At 47.0% G+C, this 22,407-nt stretch overlaps 2 protein-coding genes and 2 long non-coding RNA genes across 6 annotated transcripts; 1 reads left to right on the plus strand and 3 right to left on the minus strand.

The window, feature by feature from the left end:
* The first annotated feature begins 7,243 nt into the window (after positions 1–7,243).
* Positions 7,244–12,593, plus strand: LOC112272439. The gene is made up of 7 exons (XM_024463184.1): positions 7,244–7,407; positions 8,164–8,327; positions 8,438–8,693; positions 9,690–9,912; positions 9,998–10,118; positions 10,677–10,847; positions 10,936–12,593. The coding sequence occupies exons 2-7, from the start codon at positions 8,166–8,168 to the stop codon at positions 12,451–12,453; spliced, it is 2,451 nt and encodes an 816-aa protein (XP_024318952.1). The 5' UTR covers positions 7,244–7,407; positions 8,164–8,165; the 3' UTR covers positions 12,454–12,593.
* LOC112272440 lies at positions 8,683–10,788 on the minus strand. The gene is made up of 2 exons (XR_002966208.1): positions 10,654–10,788; positions 8,683–9,161 (listed from the first exon to the last, which is right to left on the minus strand). It is a non-coding gene; the product is annotated as an uncharacterized LOC112272440 (long non-coding RNA).
* On the minus strand, positions 12,505–13,069 carry LOC112272441. The gene is made up of 2 exons (XR_002966209.1): positions 12,849–13,069; positions 12,505–12,719 (listed from the first exon to the last, which is right to left on the minus strand). It is a non-coding gene; the product is annotated as an uncharacterized LOC112272441 (long non-coding RNA).
* Positions 13,070–13,274: 205 nt separating this feature from the next.
* On the minus strand, positions 13,275–21,982 carry LOC100837721 (DDT domain-containing protein PTM). 3 transcript variants are annotated; one of them, XM_010239678.3, is made up of 11 exons: positions 19,794–21,981; positions 19,022–19,693; positions 18,337–18,620; positions 17,318–18,258; positions 16,660–16,966; positions 16,410–16,534; positions 15,864–16,324; positions 15,728–15,756; positions 14,920–15,597; positions 13,800–14,829; positions 13,275–13,700 (listed from the first exon to the last, which is right to left on the minus strand). In XM_010239678.3, exons 1-10 carry the CDS (start codon positions 21,605–21,607, stop codon positions 13,868–13,870), a joined length of 6,273 nt encoding a protein of 2,090 aa, XP_010237980.2. In that variant the 5' UTR covers positions 21,608–21,981; the 3' UTR covers positions 13,275–13,700; positions 13,800–13,867. The 3 variants fall into 3 exon arrangements, with proteins under 3 accessions (XP_010237980.2, XP_014758469.1, XP_003576362.3); XM_014902983.2 differs by having other exon boundaries at positions 17,318–18,261; XM_003576314.4 differs by having other exon boundaries at positions 17,318–18,620; positions 19,794–21,982.
* Between the last annotated feature and the right edge of the window lie 425 nt (positions 21,983–22,407).

The following is a 22,407-nucleotide window of genomic DNA, read 5'->3' on the forward strand; positions in this document are numbered from 1 at the left end:
CTGTGACTGGACGAAAATGGAAAATGGGCCGCGAGCCGTGGCCCGTGGGCTGGCTATACAATTCCTCGTCTCTCTCGGCTTTTTTCTTTTCTTCCTTTACGTGCAAAGACAAAGACAAACTTTGATCTCTACGTGTCTATCCCAAAGATGTCCATTCATTAATTGTTTATGGAAACTTGTTCGATCAAGTGTAGGACTAGTGGTGCATCAACATCGTAAAAAAAGTTTATATATCGCTAGCTGTTAACTCGTTCGAAGGAAAATATATATTGTACTCCGTAGTCCGTAGCACACTGCATTCTACAGTTCGATCCATTGCTAGAGTAAAAAAAATTAAGAAGAGAACTGATACTTATAACAGGAAAATTAATATTGCAGCATTTAATTTTAATTTGTCCCGGGTAAATGTGTCGAGCATTGACATGTCGAGAAACCTTTGAGTAAGCATGTAGCATTCTACTGTTGACCTAAAAATTTACAGCTCATTCTTAGCGCATGCATGTCCCAAGAACATTTCCATGGAGTTATCTATATATAGCTAGGTTTCATTCTGTCGGTTTTACACAGATTTAGATACATGATCCATGTTACAAATAATCAGTACTAGTACACATGAAGTATTTATCTTACAAATAATTAACACAGATACAAAGCATGCATTTATTTTACGGATAAGTAGCACATGTACAAGCATGCATTATTTCATCTTAGAAATAATTATACAAGCATCCATCTTACAAAAATCTGTCAAATAGCCAGCACGCACATATATACAAGCATGTACTTTATTTTACAAATAAATATACAAGCATCTAGTATAGAGTATCTTACAAATAACACTACAAGCAGCATTTATCTTGCAAATAATTAGCGCGCACTAGAAATATTACAAATTTAATCAACCTACACAGTACCATTAATTCTGGTTCCCACACATACATAAATTACTAACAAAGCATGCATTGCAACATGCACGCGTTTTAAGTCGTTGGACCGTCTAGGAGATGCTGCCGGACCAATCGCCGCCCGAAGGACCATCGTCAGCGCCGCCGTCGCCGCCGCCCTTGCCGGACCCTGAGGCCTCGTGGTCATTTTTCCTTTTCTTTTTCTTTGGGGGGCGAGCTCGAGGGAAGACGAAGCCGGCCCTCTCCTTGTCGATGCCGGCCTGGATCTTGGCGCAGAGCTCCGCCCTCTCGTGCAAGAAACCTTCGACGTCGCTCCTCGCCTCCGCTAGCTGCTTCCCGAAGCTCATCCGCGTCTCCACCTTCCTCGCCTGATCCCTGATCCCCTTGTTTATGTCCCTCAGCTGCATATTTATATACATGCAATCACAAATTAACAACATCAATTCAATTTGTAATCACATGTTGGTGCTTAATTAAATTATGTTATATTGGTGCTTAGCTGCTTAATTATACTCAGTATGATGTACTGTATATTTTAGTTGCTTACACGGCGGGTCATCCAGTAGAAATCCTCCTTGCTGCGGCAGAAGGGGCCGAAGGCGGCGGGGAACGGCGTCCATGGCTCCCTGCTGGCTTCCTCGGCGGCGGCGCGGATGAACCGCCGGGACTCCTCCTCGTAGTCCGCGCCGCCTTGCTGCTGCTGCTGCTGCTGTCCGGCGGCGGCCGCGCCGGATTCCAGGACGACTGGCGGCACGACGACGGCGTTGTTGTTGGCCGCCGGGGCTGGTGGCGGCGGTCGTGCCGGAGCATGAGGTCTAGGAGGCGGCGGCATGGCCATCATCATGGTCGAACTCCCCGGTTGTGGTGGTAGCAATGGCGCCGGATCAGGTTGTGGGAGCGCCACGTGTTGGGCGCCGAAGAAGGCGTCGACGATGTCCTGATCCGGCATGCCGCCGCCGCCGGCGGTGGAGTTGTTCATCCTCCAGTTGTAGCTCTCGGCGAACCGGCTCACCGCCTCGTGAGTCCAGCCACGCAGACTGGAAGATCATGCATTGATTCAAAGGAGGAAGAAGAAGCACATTAAATTAGTGAACTGCTGTGCGAAAAATAAAAATTAAGAGACATTATATTTCATTGGGCATTTGGAAGTTGAGACACTACGTACTCGATGTACATGGGCTGCTGTTCTCCGGCGCCGACGCGGCTGAACACTTGAAGGACGGCGTGCGTGAATGCGCCGCCTGCCGCGACATGGACGGAGAAGTGCACGTCCCATCTCTCTGCGTACGTACGTTCCAAATTTTTTTCAATCAATCGATTGCACGAAATGAAAAGAACTTGATCAGTTTTATATATTAATTAGCACATGTAATTAAGCGATTAGTACGTGTGATCGATTAAGAAACCCTAATCAAGAATTTATATCATACGCATGTGATGTAAGTATGTAACTGTATGTACGTGTAACGTATTACCGTTGGTGTGGCTGAGTTCTGCGACGGCGACATCGCAGTAGCGGCAGTTGAAACGCTCCTCGGCCGGTGGCGGCGGAGGCGGCTGATTCAGATCCATGTTGTGGCCGGCCGTGACGGGGAGGCCGTTGAAGAACCACGGAGGCTCGTTGCTCCCTGCCGGCGCCGAGGAAGACGACGCCATCTGGTACTGCTGCTGATCATCATATAACAACATCTCCGGCGCCGGCCCATCGTACAGTTGTGGTGGTAATAACATCTCCGGATCTGACGGCGCCACCATCATGTGAGGCGGCTGGTAATTGTCCAACTGCGGCGGCAGCGACGGGAGCATCGTGGTCAACTCCGGCAATGGCGGCGGCGGCGGCGGCTGGACGTCGGGGTAATCGGCGAGGAGTTGTTCCATGAGCGAGCACGTCTCCTGCTCCGAGGGCGTCGGCATGTCGGCCACCAGAGCCGCCATCTCCTCCGGCGCCGGCAGGTCGTTCGCCAGGAAATGGAAATCCGGCACGATCTCCTCCTCCGGCTCCGGCGCCGGCGGCGGAAGCGGGAGATTGTCATCGTCGTCAGCCATGGCGATGCACTTAATTGCAGTACAGTGGCGTGTGTTTAATGAAGCGGATGACTGATTAGTGAAGTGGCGGCTTGGTTATATCCGGAATTAACCGGCGCCGGCGGTTAAAGTTTGGGCCGAGCGGCGCCGGTTCGCGCGCGTGCATGCAAAGGCGGGCGGGCGGCGGTTAATTGGTTTCAGTTGCATGCATGCATCCGATCCGTTAATGGGCCATGCAACGATCCAAACTGTGTGCCGTGAGACACATGCACGGCCAAAACGTAAGAGTAAAAATACTAAGTACGATCCTGCATGTACACATATTTAATTTGAAGTCGGCCTTCACTTGCTGATCATCCCGTCCACACTGTATCGGACGACCGTAAAGACCATATATACTTTTACACATTAAAGCTCGTATACTGTACACATTTTTTTTAACACTTTCTCATGGTGTGTCCATAATGATTTTTTAGTTAATAACTCTCTCTGGTAGGCGATATGCATATTACATCACTAGTCCATGAACTCGGTAAAAATGAACATTTTAGTCCACGAACTCAAAAAACGCACACTTAAACCTTTAAACTGGGACTACTGTGTCACTTTAGTCCAAAAAACGGTTTGGCGAGACTTAAACATGCCATGTGGCCGCCACAGGCTACTTCAATTTTCTCAGGATTTTTTTTTGCAAAATCATCATGCCCGAGCCACCCGCGAGGGGCAAGGCGGCCGCGCCCAAGCGGGGATCCTAGGCCCTAAGAACCACACCGTTGCCGCCGCCGTCTCGTCTAAGGTTGTTGTCAAGCCCACAACGCTCAATTTTGACGATAGGACGCCGGTGAAGGGGTCACCGAAGCTGACGTGGCGGCCACATGGTGTGTTTAAGCCTCGCCGAATGGTTTTTGGACTAAAGTAACACGGTAGTCCCAGTTTAGGGGTTTAAGTGTGCGTTTTCGGAATTCGTGGATTAAAGTGTTCATTTTTTTATCTTGGAAGAAAATATGCTGGAAAAAGTGTCCTCATGCATGTGCGACTACCTGCACTGCACACGCGTGTGCATGCATGCATGGTTCCGATGCACGCTGTTAGTTTTGGGAGAGAACCAGCTAGCGCTAAATTAATCTCCCCTTCACCCTATTTCTTGGATTTTCTTTTGGCAAAAGTCGTTTTAATTATAAGCTAGCTCTTTAATTTGGAATAGATAAAACTACGCCTCTAGACCTTCCACAACGATTATTAGGTCATCAAATTTTATTCATTGAACTGAATTGAACTGATGTATGACAACCGATTAATTATATACTAGTACCAACAACAATATATATATCACATCCGATGGACGACAACGATAAGTTACTGACGACCTTCAACCCAAAACATTTGTTGCATGCATTGTCTAGCTCGATCGATCAATCTTACAATTATGCAGAAAACATAATAGAATACTGAAAACGTAAGAGATATATATATACACACTACAATACCATCTCGTCCATTCCATGTCATTGCATGGCCGAAATATAATTACTAGTTACATCACACAACACAACACATATATCAAGTGTAAATTACATAAATTAACACAGTATATAGCTAGCCATATATAAAACCATGGCACCATAGACAGCGCCAACGGTATAGCTGTCTACACACACACAACACAATCCATATCACGCCATGGCGGCAGCACCAGCGCCAGCACCGCCGCCGGAAGGACCGTCGTCGCCGTTGTTGCGCCTCCCAGAAGCCGGGAAGTTGTTCTTGCACTTTTCTTTGTTCATCCCGTCTTCAAGGTGAGCGATGATCTCCGCTTTCTGGCCCAGATATTCCTCCATCAGCCTCCTCATCTGGGCCGTGACGAACACCGCATGCTTGGCCACGTTGGCCAGCCTCTTGATCTTCCCGTTCTGTTTGCCGATCTGTATATATATGCAATGCAATTTGTTGGCGAACAGAAAATTTTGAAGCAAATGTGGGTTTGGGGGTTAATTTTGCGGTTTATGATTGATTAATTACCACGGCGAGGAATTTGTTGTAGGGAGGTCTGTTGTAGCAGAACTGGCGGATGGGTTTGGGAAGCTTCTTGCAGGCGTCTTCCCCGGCGTCCAGGATGAACCGCCGCATCTCCTCCATGTCCGGAGCCGCCGCGTGCACGTGGAATATTATTGGGTGCGCCGGCGGCGCCGGCGGTGGCGGCGCCGGCGGCTCCACCATGTTGCCGGCGCCGGGGACGACGACGGCTGGGAGGTCTTGCTCTTCTCCCCCGTCGTCCCAGAAGTTGAAGATCCCTCCGAGGAAGTCCTCGATGTCGGCTTGTTCGAACCCCATTGGATCCGGCTCCGGCTCCGGCGGGGGCAACTCCTCCTCCTCCTGCTGCGGCTGTTGGAGTTGTGGTTGCAGGGCTGGCGGCGGCGGCGCATCATGGTGATGAGGCGGCGCCGGCGCCGGAGCATCGACGGCGGCGGCATTGGGCGCCGCGGGTTGTTGTTGTTCGTCGTCGGCGTTGAGCTGTAGCCAGAGGTCGCAGAGGTCGGGCTCATCGGCGCCGGCGTAGCTCCTGCCGTCCATGGCTCGTCGATCAATCAATCAACTTGCTCTCGAATTCTCGATCGATGCCGGCCGGTACGTGTCGATCTTGGTATAAAAGCAAGCGGAAGGGGCGGGCGGCGGTTTGAGGAAATTTGGGATCGGCGTCTCTGGAGTATGTCTGGACGCGACGGTTGCATTGCATGGAGACGCTGCCGGTTCGCCTGCGTATTGCATCACGTGCGCGCGCGCGGCAGTTTGAACGGAGAAAGGCGCGCGCGGGGGAAGACTGAGGGCCCTTTCTTTTTTCTTTAGAACGCGCGGGAAATTAATTTGCATTTCCCTCTCTCTTTTGACCTCAAACAAAGTTCTGTAAATTAATGAACGGAAACAAATTACAAGATAAAACCAACCCTACAAATTCTGAGAGGGTTCCACACATCGTACTTTCACACGTGCATGACCAGAAATAATAATTTGTAATTATAAATGTTGTAATAAAATAAAATTCTTATAATATGGGTCGGACCATAATCCTACGTGGCGACCACTGAGTCAACAAACTTTAAAGATCGGTCAATTTACCAACAAGGCATGGTCATGCCAATTAGGCGTCGGTCAAAAGAATCAACGAGTCAAACCTCTCATGACATGGTCAAAGGGGAAGAGAAACTTGAGTAGGTGACAAGATCAACCCCTACTTTTTTCATTTGGTGCACACAAAAGTTTAAACCAAGAAGCACTTTTTACCATTTTGTCCCCACATTTTTTTTCTCTCTCAAAGGTAGCCATGGTCTTTTGTTATGAATCCTTAGGCTATAAATACTCCACATGGGGCCATGTACCATTCACTCTCAATTTGAATAAACTCAAGGGGAGAGGGTTAGAGCAACCTAAGAGGTCTGCTCTTGAGTGCTTGGGTCGAACCTAGTCTCGACACGACCTCGGGGACGCACCTTAGAAAGCCTAGTTTCGAGGTTCCGGGTCATCTAGTACGGCCTCGACTCGAAGTAAAGGGATCGGGTTAGAGTCTTGAGGGTATATCCTAACCTCGCTACTTGGGAAGACGAGTTCGCCCAAGTCTGAGGCGGCTCTAAAAGATCTCTCACTATAAGTGGCTTGGGAAGACGAGTTCGGCCCAAGCACTTGGCTAACGAATCCCTCGAAGCCTCTCCTAACATAGGACTAAGTCGTACCCGCAGGATCGACCGAACCTATTCAAAAAATATCGACGTGTCAACTTATCAAGTGTACGAAGACCTTCGCTATAAGGCCGGCGTACACGCTCTACATACTATTCACGCACTTGTGCCATCGAGCATTGGCATCTCTTACTCTTATTGTTTTCTAGGACAACAACAATAACTAACTATTTTCCTGCTTCAACAATATCAGAAAAAATCAAATAAAGTTTCCGATGTTTTCCACTCCTACAAAAAACATACTTATTTCGATACGGAGGGAGTAGAAGTTGCTTGACCCATGGTACCAAGACCCCACTGATCGAGCTAGGAAATTAAGCACCCACTTTGATCATGTTGATTAAACATGTTTGCTATGCTTTGGAAAATAAATGCTAGGACTATTTAAGCTATATTAAAATTAAATAGCAGTGTAGACATTTTAGCCTATGTGGACGGATGTGTTGGTAGATGCATGTATACGGGGACTCACGCGGCTGCTTTACCACGTGGTTTCACTGCATTGTTTTTCTGGGGAAGCGCCGTGCTTGTGTCTCGGTATATATCCTAATCTGACGCTGTTAGCTAGTGCAAGTCAACACATTTGCGCGTAACCTCACATAGATGAGAGATGCTTCCTTCTCATCTTCCCTGAGAGCCGGCAGGACGGACTGCATTAAGATCTCTTCTACCTTCCTTTACTGTTCATCCACATTTTAGTGGGCTACTTCAGTCCCCAGCGTCCGTACCGACAGGTCTTGCAGCTGGTTAGTGCTCTTTTAATATTCCAAGCTCAATCATATCCAGCGCTAGATCTCTATATATCTCACGTTCTGCCAATGTTTTGCTGTCTTAATCTGTGGTGTATGTTGCTCTTCTTTGAATGCTAGGCTGCTAGCTAGTAAAAAAATGGCGTATGTGGATGGATTAAGGCTTTGTTTTGAACCGGGACAGGGTTTATTGTCTCCGGCCCCTTAGATCCTCTCGTGTAATTTGGCCTAGATCCAGATATTCCAGCGCTTGGTTTTGACCAGATCTGATGCGGGACAGGAGTACTTTGCTGCTAATCCTGTCCTTTGTCTGCTGCTGCGGCTTAAATTAGCTTGGTCGAATCGAATTAATGCTGTGTGAAAAGGGACTACTCCAGTAGTATTTATCTGCAAAGAAACGTGTACACATTGGGCTGAAAGGGACCTCCTCCTGGTGGAACATCAGACCTCTTTAGTAATAATTTAATTTGTAATAATTGATGGTTGTGCGCATCTTAGTAGCATTTTATACACGATCCTTCTACTCCAAAAACTTTTGTTGGTTCTCAAACCTTCTACAATCTTACAGTAAAAGATATTAATACTTCACTACAAAAACATATTTAATAATAGATCTAGTGACCATGATAAGTTCACAATGTAGGAGTTGGTATTTTTTTTGCTATAAAGTTACACATCTTATATTTTGGAGCCGAGGGAGTAGCATTTTCCATGTGCTTGTTCTAATTCGGAATTATTACGGTCATTTTTTAGGAATGGCTGATCATGCAAGGGAACTTGAGGCACTGGAGCGCATACTGAGTGATGATGCAGGCGCAGAACCAACAAGGCTAGCATATGGACTTATGAAATCCATCACAAACGATTTTTCTCCATCTCGAGAAATTGGCAGCGGTGGGTTTGGAGTTGTTTACCTGGTATGGTTTGTTTTGTTCCTTCCTATTTGCAAATGCTAACTAATTACTTAATTGTTACTCATATACATATATAGTTCCCCGGCTAACACAGTAAATTCAAAACAAAACAGGGAATTCTTCGGAAAGGAACTGTTGCTGTGAAGAAGCTTACCATGTCGCCGACTTTCTCTGATGACCTATTTCTGGATGAGGTTCGATGTTTAATGAGAACAAAGCACAAAAACATAGTAAGATTTCTCGGCTACTGTTCAGATACACAAGGAGAACTGATAGAACACAATGGAAGGAAAATTATGGCAGAGGTACGACAAAGATTGCTCTGCTTTGAGTATGTTCCAAATGGAAGTCTTCAGCGTTATCTTAAAGGTACAGAGATTGTGTGCAATTTTATTTCCCCAGCTGTACTCATTATAGAACAAGTACACCAGCTTTCCAATTCAAAATAAATTAATATATATATACATTCATCAAATTTTTGCTTACTCTCGGGGGCGTATGTGACCCAAGTTTGAATTTCACAATATGAAGTTGGATCACACTGTGAAAATAAGCACCATACACTAAGAGCATCTCCAGCCGTCTTCGTAAACTGACTCCCAGAACCAAAATAACTGGCTCCAACTGAGTAATTAACCAACTCCTCGTCCTGCCTGTCCTCCTCCTTGGTCGAACAAGCGTTTCTCGCTCGCCACAATGCAACCACTGTCAGGTGAGCTTTCCCTGTCCCACAACAAGTATTTTCACACGTATTGTTTCTCCAAAGCAAGAACCTAGTGACATTGGGAATATTGAGCACAATGCAATAGCACACACTCAACTAATAGGCTAGGCTCCCTGCAAGTGTAAAGGATGCATTGTCATATTTTTCCATGAGAAACAGTGTCGAACTCACAGTGAAGCGTGGTTAGGTTTATTTCCTCCTAAACCTAAAACGCAACTTGTTGGGTTATAATTACTCCATTATATGGGCTGGGCGACGGATCCTATGCAAGTTAATTAAGTCTAAGCCTCTGGTTTTTGCTCACATTGCACGTGTGCGCACTAATGGTCCTGCCTTGACTGTGTCCCACCCAAGTTTCTGGAAAGACAACCCTATGCAGTGGTTCCTTAAAAAAAGAACCACCAAAAATTGCAACATGTTGAGAAATGTACTAACTACTTCATGTTTGGTGCTTTTTGACGCCTTCATCAGAATTTTGGTTCAGGTGGCTCTTTGAGCCCCAGTGATCTCTTAAAGAGACACTCCAGCTCTTTGAGAAAGGCGACTGTTTTGTTGAGTAAAAATTAGTCATGCAAAACTCATGGAGATTAATGGAAATATCGTTTCCAAATTAATTTGAATGTTCTTTTATGCTTGTATAGAGAAATGTCATGGAAATGGATGGAAAATACGCTATCAATTCATGAAGGGGATTTGTCAAGGTTTGCATTACCTCCACAAAGAACGCATTAATCATTTGGATCTCAAACCTGAAAATGTTCTGCTGGATGCTTACATGGAGCCAAAAATTTCGGACTTTGGCTTGTCAAGATGGTTTGATGAAGGACAATCCAGAATTGTCACTATAAATACTCCTGGCACAAGGTAAGCTGAGATTTTTCTATGTTGATACTACAGTATATATGTCAACCTTTAATGTGAAGCTTCAATCCGTTATGTTGCCATGCAGGGGATATATTGCACCAGAAATCATAGACAAGGGAGAAATATCATTCAAGTCAGACATATTCAGTTTGGGCATTATAATCATAAAACTGTTAACAGGGAGTGACCATCATGAATTTGAAAATGTAAGGAGAATTTACTTGACCATTTAGGTCGAAAACATTCAACACAGAATGCTTATTTTGGCCATTAAAAAAAACTTATTTGTCATTCTATATGCTTGTTGCTTAAGGTCTCGTCTCCCTTTATTTTTATGTGTGTGCTTAAAGGCAGTGTTTTGTCTTAGCTGCCTCTTCAGTGTATTACCGAGCAATTCAAACTGTCAGAAGTAACGTTTCTTTTAGGACCTGTACAGTATGTATAAATTTACAAACGTTTATTATCAAGGAAAAAACATCATACATACTACACAATCCATTTTTTATGTATTACTGCCATATATGTTACGCTTTAGAAAATAAAGTCAAATGATTCCAACTTTTGACTACTAATTGAAAAAAAAAGATTTGTCAGGGGTTATAATGCTTTGTGTTCCATATTTTTATGCAGTGCGTTTTTTTATTTAATAGGTATATCTACTTGTATAACAATTGACAGCGAAAGTTGATTGTGTAGAACATCATATACTGCATGACAGAGACAAAAGCATAAATGCCTAACCTGTACACGTCTGGACTTTTCAGTGGCATGAATCGATTGACGTGGAAGGCCCTCAAGTGAAGAGCTGCATTGAGATAGCTCGAACCTGCGTGGAAGCGGACCAGCATAACAGACCTTGTATAAGTGAGATAATTGATAAGCTGAATGAGATGGAGAATGCTGAAGAATCAAGAGATGGGACAGGGTCTTCCATGGTATGATCATGCAATATTAATTAATTATGAATTAGATATTTTTACTGTTAGCATCAAATTAAGTTTCGTTCAACGATCTTTCTTGTAGGTAAGCCCATCTTCCTCAAAGGAGGTAATTCCTCCATCAACAATGTGTCGTATGGACAAGCAAGATTGTGAATATGCCAAAATGGACACATGTTTAGCTGATGGCATGGGTCATTCCAAGCATGACAGCGGCGTCAGCAAAGATACAAAGACGGTGCAGCTGCTGGGGCAGAGGAGGGTAGAAGACAATGATGGCAGCAACTTCCTAGTTCATGACAAGGACCTGTACAATGGTCCGAAGATGATGACGAACCAGAAAGCTAGGAGCGGTGACGAGAAGGGTCCCAACGGTGGCAGCGGGCCCTCAAACCAGGGGAAGATGAGCGGCATGCTACTAACACCACCAGCCATGATGAGGCCTAACATGATGCCAGGGGTGGGGATGTTGCAAGCTGCTGCGGCGGCCGGGAACCCCATCGCGCTGAAGAATATTCAAATGATGCAGCAACAGATGATGATGAACAACGGTGGCACAGGGTACCCGAGAATGGGCTACGGGATGCAGGGGATGTACCCAATGCCACCTAACATGATGCAGCATACCGCACCAACCAAGGTCGACCCTGTTAAGTTCAAGAACCCTGAGCCTGAGGGCGGCGGCGGCAGCGAGTCCCACGACTTGGACAATGAAGAGTCCAAGGACTCTGGCAGCAAAGCCCACAAGAGCGGTGGCGGCAAACAAGACACGAAGATGTACCCTATGGGGCCGCAGAAGATACAGATGAAGCTGTCAACGCCATTAATGGATGCGCCGGCAGCTTCAAAGGACCCCAAGTCCATCAAGTTTAACCTCCCCGAAGACGAGTTCGATGACGATGATGACGAATTCAGTGACTTCGATGACGATGATGACGATTTCGATGATGACGGCCTTGACGACGATGATCCCAATGCAAAGCAGGTCGGCGTGCCGCCACATGCCGCCACCACCAGAGGGAGTGACAAGAAGGGCGGCAGCGAGAATGAGATCCCTGCGCAGATCAAGGGGAACAATGGAGGCAAAAAAGGCGGCGGTGGCGGTAAAAACGTAGGCGGGGCACAGCCGAACAACATCAAGGGCCAGGAGAAGAAGGGCACTGGCACTGGTGGACTGGCCACCGGTGGCCTGATGGGTGGCATGCTGCCACCACAGCTGCTGCCGCCACGGCCACTGCCGCCACAGCAGCAGCAAGCCATGCTGAGGCCTACCATGATGGGCAGCAGTGGTGGCTTCCCTGGAATGGGACAGATGGGCTACCGCCCCCACATGGAGAATGGCGTGCACGGCATGCTGCCGCCGCCACCACCACCACCAACAGGATTCTACCAGAGCGGCATGCCGCCTTATGATCGGGAGCGGGAGATTCTGCACATTGCTGCTGCGGCCGGGAACTCCATGGCACAGCTGCAGCACAGGGCATTGGCACAGCAGCAACAGCAGCAGCACATGGCTTTCTATCTATTTCTATTCATGTTCCTATTCCTATTTACTATTGTTATCATCATCATCGTTATTTTCACTTTTAAGGCACGTCGGTAAGGTTCGGAAATAGATACGGATTATCTGAACAAATGAAAAGTATGCAGACAATGGCTCTAATTGCTTTTTTCTTTCGTGTAAACAATATTCCGGGATTCGTACTCAAATTCCAATAAGTACATATAGTTTTTTTGTTTCTAGAATACAATAAGTACATATAGTGGTTTACTTGCAATCCGGCATCTTGTGTTACGAGCAAGCTATATATGTTGGCTTGTCATAATTCGTATTTGGCGATGCAGTACTATGAAATGGTTGCATCAAACCTGCAATGCACCGAATTCATGTTTTGTGAGTTGATGGCCTGATGAGAGCCGAATAACGGATGAAGCAATTCGTCAAACAAGTGGCGTGCGAGCGCGAGGACGAAAAGAGCAAATGAGGGAGAGAGTGACCGAAGGGTGAGTGAGAGGGAGGGACGAGGAGGGCAGACGGAAGCCGAGCCGAGCAACCGCTCGAGCGGCGCCCACGCCTCCGGCGGCGACCGGGAGGAGGCGGGCGCCATTGCCGCCGGCGCCGGTGAAGGAACAACACATGCTCCCGTGGCTGACGAAGCGCGGCGCGACTCCTATAGTCGCTGCTCTCATCTCACGGCCCACCACTTTATCAGACGCAGAACATGGGACCCAAAAAAAAACTGCTGCTACTGAAGTCCTAAAGAGAGAACTAAAATCAGCCAGCCAAAGCCGTATATGTGACGCGCACAGAATGCTCTCACGGCCCACTTCACCAGCAATTCAGCACGGCACGGCCCACATGTGACGCAGTGATATGTTTTCAAAATCTTAAGGCACTCGAACATGGCAGCTTACCCAGTGGTATGTTTTCAATGGTATCACTAGATTGAAGGCACACAGTGTTCACATACATCGCACGCAATTTGCACCATCAATCACGAGGAGAAGACCAGGTATTCAACTTCTACCACGAAAAGAAACAGAGAAAGAACACAGGAAGATGACAGGAGAATGGAATGGTTTTCTAGTTCCGGTATAACATGTTGCTAATGGCAATATATCATCCTGGACCTATAAATCTCCTCCCAAAACCACCCAACTGCCAAAAGAATCGATGACGATGACCCATCCCCTTTCATAATATATGTACATTGTGGACTTTGTGGCGATCACTCCTAACTTTATGATGGCCAGGAGTACGTCCACTTGTTTCAGCAACTGACGCCCACTTTAAACCGGATCTAGATGGGGAATTTTCCATCGAGATTCTTCCCGTGAGGTGCCTCCAACCTAAAATACAGAACATGATCATGCACAAATAGATCAGATCCCTGTTCGCGGAGATCAGGTTGGTACTGAGATATAATATCCTTTTGAAGTTAAGTTTACCTGATGTAGCAATGAGCAGATGCCGCTCTGCTGTTTCAGTAAACAGTGTGGGTGAAGTTCAGAGATCATCAGCGCCACTCCCGGCATCCACCGCAGGCCCAGTCAGCGCTCTCAGCAGGCAGGTCATCTTCATCCCAAGGTGAGCAATGGCGGTGTATGTGCAGGCCACAGACTAAGCATTTGAGATCAGGTGGCGGCTGAGAGTTCTTGCACTTGTTACATGCTGGCTTGTCGGAGGGGGGATCATTTGCAGGGAAATGCATATTTGAAGACCCATCTTCTACCAGGAAGGCAGAAATATCATCAAAACTGGCTCCTCCTTGATCAAAGCTTCCTGCGCAGTTACCGTTAGACATCCCAAATGTGTTGTCAAACCGTGTATCATCAGCTTCAAGCAACTCGGTGAATGAGAAAAAGGTCTGTGGTTCGAAATCCCCAGCTGGAGCACTACCACAGCTTGGGTCATTCCACTGGCAGTTAGGAGTGTAATCAGGAGCAGAAGTATATGCATTTCCTTGGGGCAAATCCCACCCCAGCAGCTCCGAAGCATCCACACCATCAACCTCCGACAAGGAAAATTCATCCATATCACTGAACTTCAGGTTTGCATTCGCAGGAGGTTGATTCTGATTATGGCCCTCATTCACGGGTACACCGGCTTGATCGACATATCCACTATTTTTACTTTGTGCCCTTCTAACGGATAGCTTCTGATTAGTTCCCGGGGTAAATCTTGTATTGTTCACAGATAAATCTGCATCAAACATTTCTTCCCGAATTGGTTCAACTGTTCCATATGAAGCAAGCAATGGGTCTTGATCTGCTGTATCATCATTCTCCTCACTAGAGAGCATACTTGACTGGGACGATGTAGCAACTGTTTGTTCACTGAGTTCAGGTTCAGACTTCTTAAAATTATCTGAATGAGGACATTTTGGTATGGCTCGCCTTCGGCATTTGCAGCATCGGTATTCAACCACCTCGAATATTCTTTCTTCCTCAAGTCGCAAGGCATCACCATGAAACCAAGCTGTATGCAGGGGAATACCAAAATTTTAGAGAACCTGGAACATAACACAGATATATAGCTTTAGACAACAACAATGACAAATAGACTTACCTTTACACTTTTCGCAGCGGACATACAGGAAATCTGGAGAATAAGGTTTGTTACAGAGACAACAAGTCGGTTTTATTGACGAACATATACCATCCTTGCTTTTCAGTATTACATCATTCGCCCTGAAATCACTTCCATTGTTCTCATTCTTATTTTTCTTCCAAACAAGACCAAAGTATGTGATCTCTTGGGTCTTTTTACGTTTTCTTGGTCTCTCCGGCTTTGATTTTTTAGCTCTAGTCTTTGCTTGAGCCTGTAACCCTGCAACATTCTGAGTTGCCAAATTTGTAACTGGCCAGGCTTCCACATTCGTGATTGGATGTGCTAACACCTTGCTGGTTGGCTGAGTTTCCACCATGGCGACTGGGTAGGATTCAACCATAGTGACTGGCTGGACAACCTTAGCGACTGGCTGGACAACCTTAGCGACTGGCTGAGCTTGAATCTTCGCGGCTAGCTCAGAAGAATGCGAAGATCCAACCTTGAAGATTATTTTGGGAGCAGTCACTGGCAATTGGCTATTACTGTTCTTTTGAGGCAAGGCATATCTTGTATTTGTGTTGTAATTTGTCAGGACAAGATTACGCTTCTGAAGACATAACTTGCATATCAAACTGGAAGCAGCATTTCCTCCTTTGCTACCAACAGATCTTACAGTGCACTCCTTATGACAATTACCTGAAAGTTAATTTTATTCAGCAATACTGTGACCAAACTCTGGACAGCTCAGAAATTGACCAATAATTCCTTTTCACTACATTATAAAAAGCAAATAGATAGCCTTAAAGAGTGTATCAGTAGACCATACCTTCGCAAGAGCTACATCGTATAACATCCCTACATGTGATCCATCCATGAGATACATATGAGAGGTGAAGAAAAAGTCAGTATCTTATGAGAAGAATAAGTGTGAATGAGCACAACTAAGGAGTGAAGGGAAAAACCTGAAGAGAACATCTTTCTTGCATGAAGCACAGGGATACACATCCCCCTTGTGAAAGAGATAAAAAAAGACATCTCCAGTGGATGCTTTTATGCGCCTTTGGTACAAATTGGTGAAACAATTAGACTGTAAGGTTCCTGGGCTAGGCAACGAGATAACCCCAGCTTTCTTCTCAAATTCTCGTACCAAGTACAGTGGAATGTGGTTTTCAGAAAACCATAACTTGACATTCTGATCCTGATTATCTTCTGTTTCCAAAATATTCTTTGTTACACGCACAGGGAGATGCTTCTGGTTGGGAAACTTTAGTGCATATCTCATCTTATTATCGACTATCTTTTTATCGCAAACTACTGCATTTCTTAGAGATGAAAAATCAGCATCTGAACTTCTTCCATCTGAAGGAATTTGATCTGGAGGGACGAATTCCTTCCATCTTATATGGGCATCAAGATATCTAACCTGATAGACATGGATGTTAGGATTGCCGCTAATCTATAGTTCAATGTAATACTCTCTCAGAACATTATGATAAAAAGGTGCTAACCTGCAGAGCAAGTTGAGATGAATTCTGGCTTAAACATACACATGCTCTCCAAGCAAATTGTCTAGTTCGTCTTGGATAACTGGAAGCATCGTGATAAGATAGACCTGCTATCCTTTTTTTACCACCTAGTAAGCAAAGAACGCATCAAGTTCTCGTCACAAGAGAAACACAGACAGATCATAATAATAACAATAGCAACAACAAATACATAACTGAAGTAATTTTTTTAACAACAAAGGTGTGCAAATACCTTGACGAACAGTTTTTCTTATGGCCAAACTAAGATGAGCCCCCCTCTGCAAAATACGTTTAGAAATATTTCCTCCACTCCACCAATTAAACTCTTTCCAGCTCTTATCATCATCAGTAACAGCAGTGTTAGTAACAGATTCAGTTGCCAACGAACGTCTTCTGCCCCGCCTTCCACCAGTTCCACGTTTTTGGTATGCTGCAGGACGGGACAAACCAACAGATGCAGCAGGAGATTCCACTGGCCATTCATCTATGAGCTTCGTCCAGCTAGTCGAGTATGCTATGGTGCGAATATTGCTCTCCAACTGCAAACAACATGAGACAAAAAATTCAAAATACGAAAAAAAATCGCTGTAATTTATTGCAATGTTCTGCAGAGGTTTTCAACTTCTTTTTAGTGGTATTTTGCACATCCACCTTGATGCCGCAAAAGTAGTTAGCACAGGATATATTTAAACTAAATGACCACCAACATGTTCCTTAAATGCATACATGGTACATGCTTTGGGTACTCTAGTTTGTATTAAGTAAACTAGTAAGTAGCCATATAACTAAGAATATCAATAATGTCCACAAGAACCTTGCTGGTTTAACTGTATTGTTGAGAAATATCAATTTCTCGAGACTAGAATAAATGTAAATTGAATCCTACTCACTTCAAGCAGCAGAGGAATTATAGCTTTGCAGTTGGAAGCTTCTTGTAGTTGTTTATGCCACCGTTGTCTCTGCTGCATGTCTTGTAATGAACCAACTAAAAGGCCACGCAAACTTTCCTCCATGTTAGCCAGATAAGCAGTGATGCTGGGGAAGTGGCTCTCAGAACTTTTGATTACATGCATGACACTAAGAATACGAGCAGATCCTTTAGCAGCATTTGCAGTGGCGACATTGAGAAAACAAGCCTTTTTACTTCCAGATGCTGAACTTTTACAGGCAATGCACCAACCACATTTATCCCTCGGGACTTCCATAACCTTCTTTTCGGTGCTTGGCCAAATAAATTGTGCCGCTGGTGAGGAAAATGCTTTCACTTGTAAAGCACAGTCGGCAGCCATTTTCTTTTTTCGATTTGCGGCCAATTGGGATGCTGAAACCTGACCTTCATCAGATGTAAGAATAGCCAGATTGGCGGCAGCAGATGCTGCAATACTGCCATGACTGTACAGATTCATGTAAGCCTGGGGTCTAAAACATGACACTTTAGCTGGCCTGCCACCACTCGTATTACCAAACTTTTCAGCAGTCAGCTGAAGAGGGGATTTGCTTTGATAAGAAGGACAAGGCAAGTCTGCTTTCACAGAAATGGCACTGCCATTATCTTCCCCAGATATGCCATTATCAAACCCTGAACCACAAGCGGAGAAGTTTGGATGAAGCAACCCATGTGATGGCTGGGCGCGTGTTACATTGGATACACCTGTTACCACAGACCCGCTCTGATGGGAAATGGAAGATGCTCCAGCGGGTCCAAGAGCTCCATTGCTTGGTGCATTATGTATGTGGTTCAGAGCTAATGGAGTTTGCATACAGACTTCATTGTTCTTCTCAGTGGCAGCAACTACACTAGCCATCATGAGTTGTCGTCCCTCCAGGTGCTCTGCTGAGAACATTGTAAATTGATTAGCCACAAATTCATGCTGCTGCAAATTTATTTGAGGAAGCATTAATGTCTTACCATCTGTGCCATCTTTTGAAGTTGTCCGAGCACTTCCATCCCCTGCTTTCATTGGAGTAACACTCAACAATGTATTGGATTGTGTAGTATGTCCTGCACCAGCTTCTTTACCTATTTTTGATCTCTCATTCTGAAACATATCAAGCAGATGCCTCCAGTACTCCGTTATTCTCCTACAAATATCTGTATATGCATCTGAACAGGCAAGTATTCGGAGGACCTTGACAACATCATACTGATTGTAATATCTTGTGTATGACCCTGCATCCGTAGATGCTCCAATTCTGCATTATTTAACAGAGTTACAACTAAATGAAATTTACAACCGTAGTCCAAGTTCCAGGACAGTTAAGAGAGAGAGAGAAAAATGAAGGTATTTATGGGTAGCATCCGAACTACTGTTGAAGATTCCAAAATAAGCACAGGGACTCGATAAGAACAGAAAGGACATATGGTACAAGAGGACTTGATGTGCAACATAAATGTAGTTAAGTCACCAGTGTTATATGACTATTCCCCTGTTAACACAACATCCAACTTTTCTATTGCTGACATGTTTATCATTATTTCAAGAATTGAAGGTATGTCGTGGAATTCGAAATGACTCTGTAAGTATTTATCAATAGCAGACTGGAGATGTAGAATGAATCACAAGGTAATGTAGGATTAAGATGCACAAACTTACACTAGCAAATAGTTGCAGGATCCTAGGAAGAGCCTCCCGCAGATATCGATGCCAAACATCTGAGCTCCTCTTGCCCCACGCTCTATTTTTGAAGAGGTTGGTCCAAGCTTGTTGACAACACATTCTGGACAGAACCAAAGTCCCTGGGGTAGGAATGCTTTGTTGAGACCAATACATCTTGAATGGTATGCCCATGGGCAGCCATCGCAGCATACCAAGGTCCCATCCATTCCACATATTCGGCAATCGTCACTGTTGCCATCCTGGGAAGCATTTGGTAAATCAGTTTCTGGCTGTGATACATTTGGAGCAGTTTCCGAGCTCTGTAAACCTTCAATCTTATTTAACACAGAAGCCTTTGAGGCTCTAGTTGAGACTGCTCTTGACCCAGCCTCCGATAAAATACTAGAGTCTGTATCATATTCTATGTCCTCATTGTAGCCTTCCCGAGCCTCCAGTTCAGCTTTGAGTTCTTCTGATTCAGCAACATGATCACAAAGTATTTGGAGGAGCCTGAGCTTCATTGTAACAGGAAGCTTATAGTATTCAATGGCTAGGAAGGTTCTACCAAAACTCTTGCCCCCTAGACTCTTCATGCAACCCATTATATAGAGGTACTCCAGTAAGAAAGTTGGCCAAGTCAATGCATCTAGTAATGCCCAATCTACAAACCTGCCCAAAATTCAAGGAAAGTGGGAAAAAAATTTAGCATTGAAGTAACGACGTACAGCATTGATGAAAATACCGATTCTAGTTAAGCAAGGGTATGTACTTCAAGCAATTTGAAGCAAGTTCCGATCCATCAGAGGATTTAGTCTCGAGATGTCGCCTCAGTACCCTCAGCAGAGAGACATGTACAGCATCCAGCAACGTATTCTGCACAGTGCAATTAATGGATGCAACAAAGTCATCCAGCCCAAATGGACTGAGGAAGAGCTGCACGTTGAATGATCGCAGGAAGTTGTAAGCAGAAAAAAGATAACTTATGGACTCCTCCGGAACAGCAATGTCTGCGGACGACGGAGGCAACTCGGGACCCTGCATCGGCAGGCACAGCTCAGCTGGTGGCTCTTTGGTGGAATCTGATGAATTGCTTGAAGATTCCGCACCGCCGGATACATCCAAGCCAGACCCAGCGTGCCGAGATGCATCAGGCCTGGCAGGCACCTCGCACGCATCATCAACCTTCTGCCTAGTACTCGGTGGCCCCTTATTCCCCGGGGAAACCAGCAAGTCCAGCTTCCTCTTCCTGCAGCTCATCTTCATGCCAGATGCAGCATTCACCTTGGCCATGAGTAACTCCCTGAGCTGAGGAAGCCCCAATTCCTCACCCTGCCCGTCCTCAAACACCACATTGTACAACCCAATGCTGCCATCATAGGACGCAACCTTCCCGATGCGAACCCTCCCTTGATCTGAAGCACTGCTGCTGACGTAGCGGCCAACCAAGCATTCCCCCACCTCCTTGTCCTTGGCAGGAGGAACAACCTGAGATGTGCTGGGCTGTTGGTCCACCACTCTTGCCTCGGCTGACTCCAAATTATTCGCCTCAGTAGGCGCAGCCACCACGGTGTGATCTTGCTGCTCCGGAGCGCCGCTGCCATCAACCTCCATATTGGCTTCAGTAGCCACATCCTGCTGCTTCTCCAGAATGCCGTTTGCATCTGACTTGGACTCTCTTGCTATGGGTTGCTCCGCGTTGTTGTCGCTCACCAAAGGCAGCTCGTCCACATCCATGTTAGCGTTGCTCATTGCCCTATCCGGCTGCTTGTCCTCATTGCTCTCGGTCAGCAACGGTGCCGCCCCATCCTGCTGCTTATCTAGAATGCCGACCTTGTTTACATCCGACTTGGGATCGATTGATGTGGGCTGCTCCACGTGGTCTTGGCTCACCGAGGGCGCCTCATCCACATCCATGTTCGCCTCGCTCATTGCCCTGTCCGGCTGCTTGCCCCCATCGCTCCCAGTGAGCAATGCTGCCACCCCATCCTGCTGCTTATCCAGAATGCCGACCTCGTTTACATCCAACTTGGGCTCGGTCAATGTGGGCTGCTCCGCATCGTCCTGGTTCACCGAGAGCGCCTCATCGACATCCATGTTGGCCTCGCCCAAATGCTGCTTGTCCTCGTCGCCCTGGCTCTGCAACGGGGGTACGCCATCCGGCTGCTTACCCAGAAGGCCGTCCTCGTCATTACTCTCGGTGGTGACCAATGGGGCCGCAACTTCCATCTGCTTACCCAGAAGGCCGCCCTCCTCATTGTCCTCGCTCAGTAACGGTAACGGAGGCGCCCCGTCCTGCTGCTTGTCCTCATTGCCCTGGGTCGGTAATGGTGGGGGCGTCCCATCCTGCTGCTTGTCCCCGTCGCCCTGGGTCGGCAACGGTGGGGGCGCCCCATCCGGCTGTCCGTCCAGACCGCTGCTCTCGCCCAGCGATGTCCGCGGCGGCGCAGCAGAAGGGGGATTCCCCGCTTCTCCCACCACCGCGACCACCCCAGTAACGGCGACTCCAGCAATGTCCACGCCGCTCCCTTCCATCCCCTCGTCCACGACGAGAGGGTAGGAGGTGGCGGCGCCACCGGGCAACATCCGATCGCGCGTGGCGGCGCGGGGGAGATTGAGGATAAGAAAACCTAGCGCAGAAGCCTGAGCATCCTCCTGGCGAGCGAGATCCCCCCGTCCGGCCACACGAGGGATCGCGGCGGCGCGCGGGAGGGAAAGCGGGGGGTTGTTGCGGCGCGGTTTTCGTGGCGGCGGACGGGACGGGACGGAACAGTTGGTGGAGCCGAATCCGCGGGACGCGGATGGCGACGGCGGCGGAGGGAGGGAGGAAGGCGAGTCCGGTGGGCGTATCGGGCGAGCGCGCAGGCAGAGCTATAGGCAGTGGCGATGGCGGCGGCGGCGGCGGCGGTGGGGGGAGGAAGGAGAGAAGAGGAGATGGAGTCCGTAGAGAGAAGGGGGCGCACGAGCGAGCCAGAAAAGGGAGACGCACTTGGGTTTGCTCGCTGGCGTCACCCTGGACCTGGATGTGGAGTCGGTTCGCGACCGACCGACCGGGTGGGGGTTCGGCTCCGCGCCACGTGTCCGGTCGGACCGGACCGGACCGGAGCGGGTTGTGGTACTGCTCGCGGCGACGCGGCCACGTACGCCGGCGGCCACCGTTGTTTTCTTCTTCGTCGTCTCCTTTTTCAAATTCAAAAAACCCCGGTGGAGGGAGGGAACCAGGGACTACCGCTATGCTATGCTAGCGTGAGTGACGCGCGCGCCCTTTGCTGCTTTCATCCATCCATATGTTGTTGCCCCGCCTGCTTTTTGTTGCTTCTGCTCCCCTTCTCCGACTCTAAACCATAGAGGGAGGGAAGCTAGCAGTGCGTGTCTTGTCATGTTTG

This window comes from Brachypodium distachyon, chromosome 4 (genome assembly GCF_000005505.3).
Source record: "Brachypodium distachyon strain Bd21 chromosome 4, Brachypodium_distachyon_v3.0, whole genome shotgun sequence".
Classification (NCBI taxonomy): Eukaryota; Viridiplantae; Streptophyta; class Magnoliopsida; order Poales; family Poaceae; genus Brachypodium; species Brachypodium distachyon.

Bases quoted from the DNA above. Each gene is read 5' to 3' on its own strand.
- LOC100837721 (XM_003576314.4), bottom strand. From the start codon at position 21,607: ATGTTGCCCGGTGGCGCCGCCACCTCCTACCCTCTCGTCGTGGACGAG. The intron at 18,621-19,021 runs GTAAGTTTGTGC...TAAATAATGCAG, and splicing joins TCCTGCAACTATTTGCTAGT to AATTGGAGCATCTACGGATG. The intron at 16,535-16,659 runs GTATTTGCACAC...TTTGCTTACTAG, and splicing joins AAGAAAAACTGTTCGTCAAG to GTGGTAAAAAAAGGATAGCA.
- LOC112272439 (XM_024463184.1), top strand. From the start codon at position 8,166: ATGGCTGATCATGCAAGGGAACTTGAGGCACTGGAGCGCATACTGAGT. The intron at 8,328-8,437 runs GTATGGTTTGTT...AAAACAAAACAG, and splicing joins GGTTTGGAGTTGTTTACCTG to GGAATTCTTCGGAAAGGAAC. The intron at 9,913-9,997 runs GTAAGCTGAGAT...GTTGCCATGCAG, and splicing joins ATAAATACTCCTGGCACAAG to GGGATATATTGCACCAGAAA.